The sequence below is a fragment of the Erythrolamprus reginae genome, chromosome 2, assembly GCF_031021105.1.
Source record: "Erythrolamprus reginae isolate rEryReg1 chromosome 2, rEryReg1.hap1, whole genome shotgun sequence".
Taxonomy (NCBI): domain Eukaryota; kingdom Metazoa; phylum Chordata; class Lepidosauria; order Squamata; family Dipsadidae; genus Erythrolamprus; species Erythrolamprus reginae.
In genome coordinates, this window is record NC_091951.1 from 262,639,386 (window position 1) to 262,654,330 (window position 14,945).

The 14,945-nt window shown below is 38.7% G+C and overlaps 1 protein-coding gene across 4 annotated transcripts in view; it reads left to right on the forward strand.

Moving 5' to 3' along the window:
* The first annotated feature begins 454 nt into the window (after nucleotides 1–454).
* Nucleotides 455–14,945, forward strand: part of BNC2 (basonuclin zinc finger protein 2) — a 556,729-nt gene continuing 542,238 nt past the window's right edge. For 3 of the 4 annotated variants that reach the window (XM_070742538.1, XM_070742536.1, XM_070742539.1), the window contains exon 1: nucleotides 455–922. In XM_070742538.1, the coding sequence (XP_070598639.1) occupies nucleotides 920–922 (3 nt within the window). In that variant the 5' untranslated portion in view covers nucleotides 455–919. The remainder of the gene's footprint in view (nucleotides 923–14,945) is intronic. The other variant, XM_070742534.1, reaches the window with a different exon arrangement.

Here is a 14,945-nt window from a genome sequence, read left to right on the forward strand (position 1 = left end):
CGGCTGCAGCAACAACAACAACCGAGGAGCGTGCGGCCGGCCGCCGCCGCGAGAGAGGGAGAAGGGGGTGGGTGGGAGAGCGAGCGAGCGAGAGCCGGCCCGGGAGGGGCGCGCTAGCCGGGGCGGCAAAGACCGCGCGCCACAAACTCCCAATAACAGTAATAATAACAATAAAAGTTCCCGACGGCGGGGGCCTGTTTTTGAGGGGGGGGGGGCCTTCTCTTTCTTCCCGGTTTTGGTTTAGGGTTTTTTTTTTGACAGCTGGCTCGTTTCGGCTTTGCCCAAATGTGTGTGCGTGTGAGAAGTTTCTCGTCCGTACTCCCCACCTCCTCTCCCTCTCTTTCCTAGGACCAATAACAAGCTGCTCTGAGGTACAGTAGCGGTGGGAGGCGGTTAAAAAAAGAGAGAGAGACGGGGGGAAGAGAGGGAAGAGAACTGTGGTAGTGGGGGGGGGGGGACTCCGTTGTGTTCTTTCAATTTTGGGACGACCTCGCCTCCCTCCCCCCCGCCACCCCACTCCCCGGCCGCTCCTCCTTTCGCCCAACCTGTGGCGGGACCAGATTCAAAATTCCTCGCGTCTTGACCTCGAGGCGCTTTTTCCTCACCTAGCGCATCTGCTCCCCCCACCCGCCGCCTCGACCTCCTCGCTCTCCCCCCCCCGCGCCTCACCCCGACGCTGAAATTTTTCGGGGTGCGAAGGCCTGGAGAGTCTGTGCGTGTGTGTGTGTGTTTGTGTGAATCACCTGGAGGGCTGTTCAGAGAGCCGGTTGCGGGGAGGGAAAGGGGGGGGGAGAGCAGTCCAAGGGGGAAAAAAACTGAAGGAAGGAAGGAAGGAAAAGAAAGGCCGGTTGCAGGCGCTGCCGCCCGCTGAGAGGAGTTCCAGAGCCCCGGGGGTGCCCTTGACAAGCAGCATGCAAAAATGGTAAGAAGTTTTCCAACATCATTTCTTTTATTTCGGTGAAAAAAAGAAAGCAAAAACTATTGTCTCACTCTCTCTGTCGCTCTCCTCTTTCTTTCTTTCTTTCTTTCTTTCTTTCTTTCTTTCTTTCTTTCTCCCCCCCCCCCCGCCCAAATGCGCCGCAATGCAAGCAATCCTCGCCTGGAAGCGCGTTTCTAAAACCGTTGAAACAAACAAGTAGTCGGCAAAAATTCCTGCGGTGCAAAAGACCTGCGGAGGGGGGGGGGGTGAGGGAGCGGGAGGGGGGAGTGAGAACAGAGCAAGAGCGAGAGACGGGCGGCGGGGGAGTCGAGCACGCGGGCCGGCGGGAGAGAGAGAGGGAAACGCAGGACAGTGACATAACTTTTCAAACTTCGCCCAGCGCTTCTCGTCCCGCTCCTCCTTCCCCCTCCTCCCTCCCTCCCTCCTCCTCCTCGGCCCTGGTTGGGAAGGAAAAGAATTAGATGGGGAGCTGCGATTTCTTTCTTTTTCTTTTTGACTCCTTTAAGAGTTTGGGTTTTGTTTTGTTTTTTTGCTAATTGCATCAAAGGTGAAAGAAGATCGGGGGAGAAAAAGTGAGCGGGCGGGCCTCTTCTTTCTTTTCTTTAAAAAAAATTATCCTAAGGCATAATAAAGGATCGCAATAGAGAAAGTGGGGGGCGGGTGGAGAGAATGAAAGAAGCGATCCCCGTTTCTGCCAGGGATGACAGACACGGTCTCGAGTAGCAAACCGACGGCGAACCGGGCGTGGGGGAGAGGAGGGTGTGTGTCTGCGCGGGTGTGTGTGTTTGCGTGTCTGCGCGCTCGCTTGGCGTGTCTGCGACCCACAGCGCCTCGGGCTTCCTAGACCAGAAAGCAGAAAGGGATGCCGTCCGATCACAACTTTTTTTTGGGGGGGGGGGCATTGCGTGTGCTTTTACAGTTTGTGGGCAGCAATAGTTAGGAAAAACTTGATCGGAGTTCTAGGGATATATTATGTATATACTTTAAAAAAAAAACAGAAGTCTGCCTGCCTAGTGGTCAATTCTCTCAGCATTTCTCTAAAATAAACTCTGACTGGGATTAAGAGACACGCGTGGATCGCGCAGGCGGTGGAGGAAGGTGTATAGATAGGTAAAACAGGGAAACGTCGGGTATCTTATAAGCGGTTGCAAAATGGCTGGTTGTACGTTTAATTCTTATCTCTCTCGTTTTTTATTGTTTTGTTTTGTTTCGGAAAGTTTTATGGGAGTTCAAATAAATCGGACAGCCCGTGCTAAAACTCTTTTTTTTTTTGCCTGCGTTGTGTAACTTGCCTTCTGTCTAACAACTGACCCCATTTAAAGAAATGGGAAGAAATGTTTTTACGCTGATAGTTTAAAACAAAACCAACAACCTGTAGCTCACCGGGGAGATTTTTTTTTTTTTTTAAACTTTATAGGAATAAAAGTGGCTAGATTCTTCCTGGACTGCTGCCTTATATTTTAACTATGTTTTAAGTTTTGCTGTGTGTATGTTTCACTTTGGGACGGGATGCTCTAGTTCCCAGTGTGTAACCAGTGTAAGTGTGTATGTAGTGAAAAATTATCTCCTCCCCACTTCCATATACTGGTGTTTGGTCCTCTGATTAAAGCCCCTATTGGAAGACAGGAAATATGTCAAAAGCAGGAAAAGAGTGCACATACATGGGTTAAAGTCTATGATTTTAATAAAACTGGCAGAACATAAAGTAGGTTTGAAAGCAGAATGCAGTTTACGATGCTTCCCGTTTACTCTTAGAGCCAAGATGTTGTAAATTGATGCACAACGGACATCGTGTAATAATAATCTAAGCAGACTCAAGGATTAAAATGACTTAAATTTGGATGAATATTCATGCCTCGCTAGTAATGGAAACAGCTTGAAGCTTTACAGTCAGATGAAAACACTACAGTCCCTGTCTTAAATCTTGCATATGTTTCTCTTATGTGGGAGACAAAACTTTAGAGGCAAGGATGGGTTTGGATTTATTTTTAGTGTGTTCAGTGCTTTATAAGTCTTTTGCCGTACACATTATTTCATTATGGTCTAGAATTGTTATGAAAATCAATTTTTCACATTTAAAAATCAGAAAGGAATCTTAATGTTTGTTTACTCAGTCTTTAGCACACTCATAAGTTACAAGACCATTACAAATTAATATATATGTACTTGAATAATTCTTTACAGTAGGTAAGTCTAAATAGAATTGTAACTGTTAACTGTTATGACAGCTTTGGTCTTTTCGTCAACACGCTAGAAACTTTAGTTTGAAATGGAAGTAAGAGCTTCTGCTTAGCTACAGTTTCTTTAAGAAAATTCTCTAGAGTATTCAGTTCTAACTATGTATGAGCGTAACTACATACAAAGGTTTTTCAGTTTTATGAAGCTTCTAGTTCAGATGATTAAAAAAAATACTTTACAAGCTGCATGTTAAAAGGAATTCATTTCAACAGGTCTGCATACACACTGTGAGTGAGCATTTAGTATTAATATCCCACCAGATAAGCTTCTTTAATAGGTTTTTACACACACACTTGAAATGCGATAAAGACCTCTTTCAAATATTGTAGAAACAGTTACTTTAAACATTACCATGTATAAGAAATGTAGTATGAACATGTGTAGTTTCTTCTCTTTCAAATATCATAGAGCATGTTCTGGGTGTATGTTTGAAGCCCAGCTAAACCTAAAGACTTTATTTTTGCTAACCCAATTATTAAATAATAAACTTTTCAGGTTCATTTTTTTAAATTCACCACTTTTACGTAATATTTTATTCTAATCTTGCTTGTTGTCAGGGATGTTTCAGGAATTCTGAAATTGCGGCAGTTCAAGAATGCCAGTTTGCATTCCACGAGTGTCATTCGATTACTTTTATCTGTACAGCCTCAAGACTGGCCCAGATCTTCACTCTGCGTCTTGCCAGGTCTCCAATCACTGCTGAACTGTCTTTTTCTTTTTTTTCTTTTCTCCTTTCTCCTCCAGAAATCTGCCTGACTTTGGCCAAGTAAAAAACAGATAAGAAAGGTGTGTGGGAGGAGGACATGTTTTAGCCATAGCCCCCCTGATAAAGTTTTGAGCAATGGAACCAAGAGCCTTGGTACAGCAGTGAGGGGCTATGTGGTTCAATGGACTCATGATTGATATCCCAAGATGTTGGCTCAATGTTTATGAACAGTTAGACCTGTCCTACTGTAACTTGGTGCTTCCTTAACAATATCTTATTTGAACTTTTCCAATAAGTTGATTTACCTTACTTCCCTCCCTCCCTACTTAACTTACTCTTTCATATTTATCTGTATGGTCCGGTAACTTGAAAATTAAAAAGTGATCAAACAAACTTATTCACTCAGGAACTGCGCTGTCCTTAAGCATCTTTCCAAAAGGGAATTAAGGCAGGGCTTTAAGGCTCTCAAAATCCTAGATTTTAAAAGTTTGCTTTCATTTTATATATAAAAATTCTGTTTCGCCCTAGAACATCCCTTAGATCAAAGACAATGAGGAAAAACCTAATTTAGCAGTGAAGTGTATAGGCTTCCTTTGGTATTTCACACTAAATTTCTTGTTGGAAATGATTTGCTGATCTATAAAGAGCCTTTTACAGTTCTAGTAAGACATGCTAAAATGTCAATTGAGCATGCCAGTTACATTATTTATAGCTTGCTAAATAATTGTAATTCCATTGTATACAGTACTTGAATGCATAAGAGATTCAGCAATAAAAACATTCATTGGAGATATTCTGGGTAAATACTATTTTTGTGAGATAAGTGAGAAAAATACTATTGGCGTTTCTAGCTCTCTGTTAAAAAGGAAAGCAAAATTCCCTCTGCAGACTTCTGAATCAAATGACTCTGAATGTGTTTATATACTCATTGTTTATATGACAATCCTTTTTCAGGTATGCATGTCTTGTTTTTGCTACCAGTTGTAAGTATTGCCGTTTTTGAAGAGTATACCATTTCCTTTCAATATGTAGAAGAATGCAGTCCCAAGTCTCAAACTGGATTGTTTCTGAGTCAAGTATCAATTGAAAGTGTTTTAGTGGACTTTTTTTTTAAAAAGGAAAATAATATTTACTTATTTTTTTAAGTTACAGCAGATGTTTCCATTTATCACCCACATCTCTTCAAACTTTGGCTCGGGAAAATTGCTGAGTTAAAATGAACACTTACATATAGGGAAAAATTGTGTCTCATCATTGTCTCCATCTCTCTCTCTCTCCCTCATTCTCTCTGTAACATAAAATAATAACACTACATATGTAAAAGTTGATGTGCTGATATTATTTCCAGTGGTTTAGAAGAAACATTTTTAAAAAAATTATGAGCTACAATGCTGCTACTTAGTTATTAGCATTTTAATTTTTCTGGGTGATGGTATAATTATTTGAAGCTCTCATTGAATTTACAAAATGTTTGATTCTAATAAGACAATTCTTAGTTTTAAAAGTTATCTTTTTTGCCATTACCTTCCAGGGACAATTCTTTTTATTTATAGTCTGCAGAGTGCACATCTTTGTAATGTAACTTTCTTGATTTAGTGTGACTTTTAAAAATTGTTGTAATGAGTTTTATGGTAATCAAGGTAATTATTACAGTATTATTATTTTAAGAAACTGCATTGTTGATGTTCTTGTTAAATAGAGAAGGTCTGGGACATATAATGGGAATTCTGAGTGCCCCTATCCAACACATCTGGATTGAGGAAGGCTGAGGTGGACTGTAGATAAGACTCTACAAACAATCTAAATCCATTGGTGAAACTTTTACTTACCAGTAGTTCACTTAACATTCTGTTGAAATGTTTGTTATTCGTAACCCAGAGAGTTCTATACCCAATGTCCCTTCCATATGAAAGTTGGAAGATATTTTCTGGAAAAAATTTACTGAACCTATTTAGCAGGAAAAACGACTGTCAGCTTCTCTGCCTAGCAGGCACAGATGAAATGGCTCTAAATGGCTCAGTTTAAGGCAGCGATGGCGAACCAATGGCACTGGTGCCACAGGTGGCATGCAGAGCCACATCTGCTGGCACCCGAGCTGTTGCCCTAGCTCAGCTATAACGTGTATGTGTGTGCCAGCCAGCTGATTTTTGGCTCGCATAGAGACTCTGGGAGCCTTTGGAGCCTGGGGAGGGCGAAACATGAGCCTACTGGGTCCACCAGAAGTTGGGAAACAGGCCGTTTTCGGCCTCCAGAGGGCCTCAGGGAGGATAAACTGTTTTCGCCCTCCCCAAGCACTTGCGCATGCACAATAGCACACACACACACACGCTCTTTCAGCACCTGAGGGAAAAAAAGGTTTGCCATCACTGTTTTAAGGACTGTGAAGAGCTAGATTTGGATATATCACTTTCATTCTATCCGATGGCCCAAATAAGGCATTCAAGTCATAGAAATATTACTATTAGAAGGAATGGATAGCAGTGGTGTGATTTTTTTACTACCAGTTCTGTGGGTGTGGCTTGGTGGGCATGACATGGTTTGGTGGGCGTGGCAGGCGAAGGTTACTGCAAAATCCCCATTTCTTCCCGATCAGTTGGGACTTCAGAGAATAGATGAGGACAGGACCAATCCGAGGAGGTATTTACCAGTTGTCCGAATTACTCAAAATTTCAGCTATTGGTTCTCCAGAACTGGGCAGCACGTGCTGAATACCACCTCTGGAATGGAAGTTCTGAATAGAAAATTCAGGCCCAGTCTAAAACCCCTGGGAAACTACTGTCTGCTTCCTTGTTACTGCACCTTGGCCTCATTTAAAAGAAGTTTTCCTCTTCCTGCTTGATAGAATGAGATGAGTTAAATCCCATTGACTAAAACAGGATGGAGAGCTCTTATGTCACAGATATATTTTCAGAGCACATATTTGCTGCACTGTGTTCATGGTTCTTCTAATTAATAAGACACTGATTCTTGCTTGTATTTTTTGTCAATCAAACTCCATTGGCATATTAATACCATTTACCTTCAGATAGCTTTTACCATGATTGTGACTTAGGAGTTCTATATTATTATTATTATTATTATTATTATTATTATTTATTATTATTATTTATTATTATTTATTATTATTATTAGATTTGTATGCCGCCCCTCTCCGAAGACTTCTATATTCTTTTGAGATGGTTCCAAATTTGCTACTTAGATAAAAGATTACCCAGCTATCATGGTATTAGCTTCTATTTGCTAATTCAAGGATTTTGTTTATTACAATAATTAATAATCTGCTGCTTTCAGAGCAGAACCTTCCCAAAGTAGTTTGATTGGAAACAATAAAAATATATGGCATGTTGAAAATCATAATTTAAATTAAAAGATTAAAAGCACAACAACATTAATGTTACAATAATTAGTACAGAGCACTGATGATTAATACAAGCTTAAAATAATAACCTTCTGAATGTGTCTAAAGGCCAGCCGAAAGAGTGGAGATACTGCTTAAAAATCCAGTGTTTCTCATGCTAAAGAGTTTAACATATCTTACTGGCATTCTTGTAAGGAACTGATTTAAGGATTTACCAGTAGTTTCAGCTGTGCCTGCAAGTTGGTATAATGTGATGGGATTCACCATTGTACTAGTATGTTTTCCAGCTATATGATAATGCAGTGGTAGATTTTTTTAAAAAAAATAGCAGATAAAGATCCAGGCTAATCTTCTCCAAATAGCTATTTCTTTCAATAATATAAATTGCAGCAGTTGAGCATGACTTTGTGCAATGAAATAGTACTTTATCTCAAAATTACATGTGTGCGTATGCATGCAAGTATATATTTATATAAGCATATATGTATATATATCCCAATTGCTTATTTTAAGTGCAACAAATTTCTTGCAATTTGTACAGTATGTGTGTATGTATGTATGTATGTATGTATGTATGTATGTATGTATGTATGTGTGTATATACTGTACATACATATACATAGTGAAGGGCTACCAAAATTTTTACTATCCAGTAGCCCATCCCTGCATACACACACACACACACACACACACACACACACACACACACACACAGAGATCAGTAAGACCTTACTACAAAATTTGAATCGGTAGTTCTGATTCAGCTGAATCGGTAGCTGAGCAGCTGAATAATAGTTCTGAATGATGGTCTATGTGGCTGTTACACCTAAGCTATCCTGGAACTTACCCAGCTTTGAAGGAGTGGTTGTGTATTCCTGTAGAGTTTCAGGGCACACAGATGTTATTAGATAAGTGAGCCCTTTTCATTCACTCTGTATATTATTTTATCCATGCAAAAGTTTTTTCCATTGATTGGAAGGGACAAATTTACTCCTTAGGGATTTTGCAGTAAAGTGAGCACAGAGCTCCAATATTGATCTGGAAGTATTTGCACATATGTTCTTATTGCTAGAAAGTTTGTTCTAATCCAGTATTCATGGTGGGAGGGGGGAAGAGAATACACTAGCTCAAATTTCAACCTGGCAACCATTTATATATATTTTACTGCGTCTTCATAATGCTTTCCTTTTACAGAAATCAGTTTTTCAGTTTCTGATAGTACTTCCCTAGACATGCTAATTGGTTAGCAGTACTAAATTCTACATGCATGCAGATTAGAAAGAAACTGTTAGATTATTTGAGATCCATATATTATGCTTCTGTTAACATAGATTAAGATTATATTTGGTTTTTAAGAACCATATTGTGCTGATGGCTCATTTTACATGGAAATAAGTTCCATTAAAATATTAAATATAAAAATCTGCCTCTAATACAGTATATATATTTAGCATCAAAGCCTTTTTTTTAAAAAAAAGATTAAGGACACAATCCTGAAAATATATTTACTTGGGAACAAATTGTATTGAAGGCATTAGTTTTCTAAAGTACAGTATATATAGAAACATATAATAAAATTGCAAGGAGCATACTAAGCAACCATATTAATATGAGTATGAACAATTACTTCTAATATAATTGTTCTATTGTTTATAAATGAATCATGATCAATACAGGTAGTCCTTGATTTACAACAGTTCATTTACTGACTATTCAAAGTTACAACAACACTGAAAAAGTGACTTGTGACCATTTTTCACACTTAAGACTGTTGCAGCATCCCCATGGTCACGTGATTTACATTCGGAAGTTTGACAAGTGGTTCATACTTATGACCATTGCTGAGTTCCAAGGTCATTTGATCTCCTTTTGCAACCTTCTGACAAGCAAAGTCAATGGAGAAGCCAAATTCACTTAACATCATTGTTACTAATTTAACATCCGCAGTGATTCAATTAACAAATGTTGCAAGAAAAGTCATAATATGAGTCAAAACTCACTTAACTGCCTCACTTAGCGACATAAATTTTGGGCTCAATTGTGGTTGTAAGTAGAGGAGTAATAGATTTGCTTTGATATTCTGAAATTTCCTTGATCCTTTCTTTCCCCATTATGCCATCCCCTTATTCTCAATTGTTAGTCCGCAATAAATTTCCTTCAATCACCAATTAAATGATTTGATTTGTCTTTCTATGCCTTATTTCAGACAATATAGCCTCTTGATATTTTTGTGAGAATCATAAAAAGAATCACAATAATAAAGCTTAGAATGCCCGAAGGGTTTGAGAAAAAGAATTAGTTAAAAGGGGTTTGCTGAATCATTTAATTCTTTTTAAATATTCTATTTGCATTTCAAGCACTGCAATGTTGTGCGCTCATACCAGTGGTATTCGTAGTCCTAGGAAAAAGAAATGCAAATGAAATCTTGTATAGATCATAACATCTCCTTGATTCTAAAACAAATATGTGCTTTATGTAGTGTTAAGAGTCACTTCAGTATAAGTTGGAACATTAGCAAGCAGTGGCTTTAAGAGTGGCGTTGTAATTGTCATGCAGGCCCAATTGTCCTAAAAGTTGTGCTTCTTCTGTCTTTAAGTAAGCTGCTTTTTAACCTTCAGTACAAAGATGTAACAGCACACACAGAAAACATTTTTCCCCTTTTTGTGACCTTACATTTGCCAAAGTGCCTCATGCTGGAATTCCTTTTCAATATCTTTTTTTTCCAGAGCCAGACATGCATCCAGACACAAAAGGCTCTGTGTATAGCAAGCTGTTTTAAATATTGTGACTTGCTGATGTGCTGTCCTTTCTCTGCTTGAGCCAAAGATCTCTGCTCAGTGTCTGTAGATTACCAAGGCCCTTCTTCATTGTATCTGTCAGCTATTCCTATTCATTTAACCTTTCATTAGTCTCTGTGCAGCTTCACTGTCTCAAAAGGCCCTGCAGAGCCTAAAGGCCTACTGTCACAGTTATTAGATTTCTCGGTTACATCCCAGCAACCGTAATGGAGTCAGAGTCAACATTATTGTCACGGATGCTGCTGTCCTGGGGTGCAACTCTTCTGTGTATGTCAAGGACATGTGCCACATGTTGATAATGTGTCCCAGCGATAAATGCACAACATGAGGGATAGTCCCAGCCTGGAAGTAATGAGCTTTGTGGGAGTCACTGTGTAGACAAACAGCTGAGAAGGAATTCTACTTAAGAAGCCAAAAGAGAAAAAGTGAATTAAGTGTTGCCAAAGTTTGCCTGTGAGCTAGTTGTCAATCATGTTACTTTCATTTTAAGTTTCTCTTACAAGCACAGAACAAAAATGTTACCTGCATCAATGAAAACATTGATTTAAAATAATAGGAATGAAAAGAAACCCGGCAAGATTGGAATATACTTTTTATAATCCTTCAGAATATATATATATATATATTGCCAAGTATTAGAATAATGCATTTCATGTTAGAAACATAGATACAAATGGCAATTGGCTTTAAACAATGAAATTATTCTTTGAAAAGGATGGGTTATATGAACTATTTGTGAGAATTTTTTAAAAATTTCAGAAGCTAGTTCTAAACCATCCACACCAAAAATAGCTGGCTCTAAGAGGTATTCTCACAATGTATTCTTATTTTGTAGCAGGGGCAAGTTCCTTCCCTTTTTCTACCAGTGTGCTGTGTGCACATTGTGAGGTTTTGTGCATGCATGTGCAATCGTAGCATCCTCAAGGCCATTTTGCTTCTGTACATGAGCAGTTTTTCCTTCTGTGCATGCTCAGAGAGCTGAAAATCATGGAAAATTATAAAAAAGAGATGGCGGCACGCACAGACCAGCAAAGACAGACCGGAGCCATGATACCAGAATTGTACAGTCAACAGGCCGCTACTGGAGCAATGTATCGGACTGCATCGGTATCGGAACCCATCACTGTTTTGACTATATAGTACAGATAGTCCTTGACTTATAATCACAATTGAGCCCAAATTTTTGTTGTTAAGTGAAACATTTTAAAGTGAGTTTTGTCCCACTGTATGACTTTTCTTGCCGTAGTTGCTAAGTGAATTACTGCAGTTGTTAAGATAGTATCTCTGTTGATAAGTGAATCTGGCTTTCCCATTTATTTGCCAGAAAGGTTGCAAAAGGAGATCACATGATCCTGGGATACTGCAATAAATATTGATTGATTGATTGATTGATTGGATTTATATGCCGCCCCTCTCTGATGCCAATCATCTGAGTTTTGATATGTTGACAGTGGGATGATCGTGTGAAAAACTGACATAAGTCACTTTTTTTAGTGCTATTGTATTCAGTCACTAAATGAACTGTTGTAAGTTGATACAACCTTTGAACTGAAGTGATTGGAGATAGATTATTCATATGCCAAGGAAACAGAATAACTGTCTTGCTAGATCATTTCATAGGTTTATGTAATACAAAATATTGTATATACCTGTTGTTAAACATGTGCTCTGAAGACAATAGTCTTTCATTCAGTGAGATATTAAAGGACGTGTTACCTCCTCATGTACAACTCCCATTTTTCTTTGGCTGCGTTAAGGTGCTGGTGGATGAAGGCAGACATCCTTGGTAAGTTTGCCTGGCTAGTTGCTCCTGCCTAAGTAGGTCTTTTGCATTCTCCTACTCCCAAGCCTTTGTCATCACTGTTGAGTAGTGGGAATAATGACAAGAGACAGACTTCAAAACAACAATATAGCCCACTGCAACAATATAGACAAGAAGGCTTCAAGAGTTGTAAACGTAATCCTACGTAGCTTCTGCTCTGGCAATCTCACACTACTTACCAGAGCTTACAAAACTTTTGCCAGACCCATCCTCGAATACAGCTCATCTGTTTGGAACCAATATCGCATGTCAGACATTAACACCCTTGAAAATGTCCAAAGATACTTCACCAGAAGAGCCCTTCACTCCTCCACTCGAAATAGAATACCCTACAAGACTAGACTTTCAATCCTGGGCCTAGAAAGCCTAGAACTAAGATGCCTTAAACAAGATCTAAGTATTGCCCACAAGATCATATGCTGCAACGTCCTGCCTGTCGGCGACTACTTCAGCTTCAACCACAACATCACAAGAGCACACAACAGATTTAAACTTAATATTAACTGCTCCAAACTTGACTGTAAAAAATATGACTTCAGTAACCGAGTTGTCGAAGCGTGGAACTCATTACCGGACTCCAGAGTGTCATCCCCAAACCCCCAACACTTTACCCTTAGATTATCTACGGTTGACCTATCCAGATTCCTAAGAGGTCAGTAAGGGGCGAGTACAAGTGCACTAGAGTGCCTTCCGTCCCCTGTCCTATTGCTCTCCTATATCTCCTATACAGTACCTTTCTTCTATTGCTATATCTCTTCTTCTATTCTTTCATTGATATGTTCTATTACTATATCTTCTTTTCTATTCTTTCTTAGATATATTTTACTATGAGTATCTCCTCTATAACCTTCATCATGCATTTTACTATGTGCATATAGATATATACCCACTAAAACCCTCATTGTGTATCGAACTAAATAAATAAATTAATTAATTAATTAATTAATTAATTAATTAATAAACTTCTTTACTTGGCAACTTCTCTGTACAACTAGCAACTTGCAGTCTGACAGCTAGCCCTTTTATAGGGAGCTATCAGATGCATCAACCAATAGTGTTAGAGTATTTTCCTGCTCAACACGCTGGATGAATCCATGTAGGAAGTTGATAGATAACAGAAATAATGCAGTTGGTAAGGTTATCATGTAAATAAGATTTTATATTCAGAGGTTTATAGTGCTGGATGAAACAACACTGTGTTTTTAGAATAGAATAGAATAGAATAGAATTTTATTGGCCAAGTGTGATTGGACACACAAGGAATTTGTCTTGGTGCATATGCTCTCAACGTACATAACATAAAATATACATTTGTCAAGAATCATGTGGTACAACACTTAATGATTGTCATAGGGGTCAAATAAGCAATGAAGAAGCAATATTAATAAAAATCTTAGGATATACGCAACAAGTTATAGTCATACAGTCAACATGGGAGGAAATGGGTGATAGGAATGATGAGAAAAACTAGTAGAATAGAAGTGCAGATTTAGTAGAAAGTCTGACAGTGTTGAGGGAATTATTTGTTTAGTAGAGTAATGGCGTTCGGGAAAAAACTGTTCTTATGTCTAGTTGTCTTGGTGTGCAGTGCTCTGTAGCGACGTTTTGAGGGTAGGAGTTGAAACAATTTGTGGCCAGGATGTGAGGGGTCAGTAAATATTTTACCCGCCCTCTTTTTGACTCGTGCAGTATACAGGTCCTCAATGGAAGGCAGATTGGCAGCAATTGCTTTTTCTGCAATTCTGATTATCCTCTGAAGTCTGTGTCGGTCCTGTTGGGTTGCAGCACCAAACCAGACAGTTATAGAGGTGCAGATGACAGACTCAATGATTCCTCTATAGAACTGAATCAGCAGCTCCTTGGGCAGTTTGAGCTTCCTGAGCTGGCGCAGAAAGAACATTCTTTGTTGTGCTTTTTTGATGATGTTTTTGATGTTAGGTGACCATTTTAGGTCTTGAGATATGATAGAACCTAGAAATTTGAAGGTCTCTACTGTTGATACTGTGTTGTCTAGTATTGTGAGAGGTGGAAGGGTGGAAGGATTTATCTTAAAGTCTACCACCATTTCTACGTTTTTGAGTGTGTTCAGTTCTAGATTGTTCTGGTCACACCACAAGGATAGTTGTTCAACTTCCCGTCTGTATGCAGATTCATCATTGTCTCGAATGAGTCCGATCACTATTGTATCATCTGCAAACTTCCGTAGTTTAACAGATGGATCGTATGAGATGCAGTCATTAGTGTATAGAGAGAAGAGAAGTGGTGAGAGTACACAGCCTTATGCCTTGTTATTTCAGAGGCCTTAAATAGTTGTGAGTTTATACAGAGAAAAAGTTGTAATGAAAGAAGATACTGTGTTCCAAACAACATTCTGTGCCTAAGATGGTAAAATCGGCAATTTAACAACAAAACAGAATAGGAGTAACCAGATTCGTTGCGTAATTTCAAACAAAAAAAATCTGCTCTATTAATATCTTAAGTACCTTGTTTAGTGAGTTATGCATAAAAATAAGAATAGGATGTATATGCATAACAAAAAAAATCCAAACTTGAATGAAAGCACACATAACACCATGAAGACTCTATTATCCATAGATGATGTGCCATTCTCTCCCCCTGCCCATTTCCAAATTCAAAGAAAAACTGCAGGAAGCTGCTGCTTCTTTTTTTTTTTTGTAAAAGGCAGAAATCTATAGGAAAGAGAATCCCAACCCAGTTAATTTTTATATTAATAATGAATTAAAATATCAGGGAACAAGTGACAGTAAAGCAAATTTGAAAGATTTAATTAACAGTGATGTTGAACCAAGAAAAATAGTTATTTTCTTGGAAGTTGACAATTTCATACTCATAATGAATACAAGTCTATACGTATTGCTGTTTAACTAATTACTTTTTAGTTAAACTGTTACTGACTTAACCGCACTGAATTATAAGGCATTGTGCCAGTTTCATTAAACAAGTTTTGTTATTTATTCATACAATCAAACTACATTTGTATCTCATGCTTAGACTTTTCAAACTTGTCAGCATTACAAATGTTTAGATAAAGACCTTTTGAAGACTCATACAATGCAACCAAA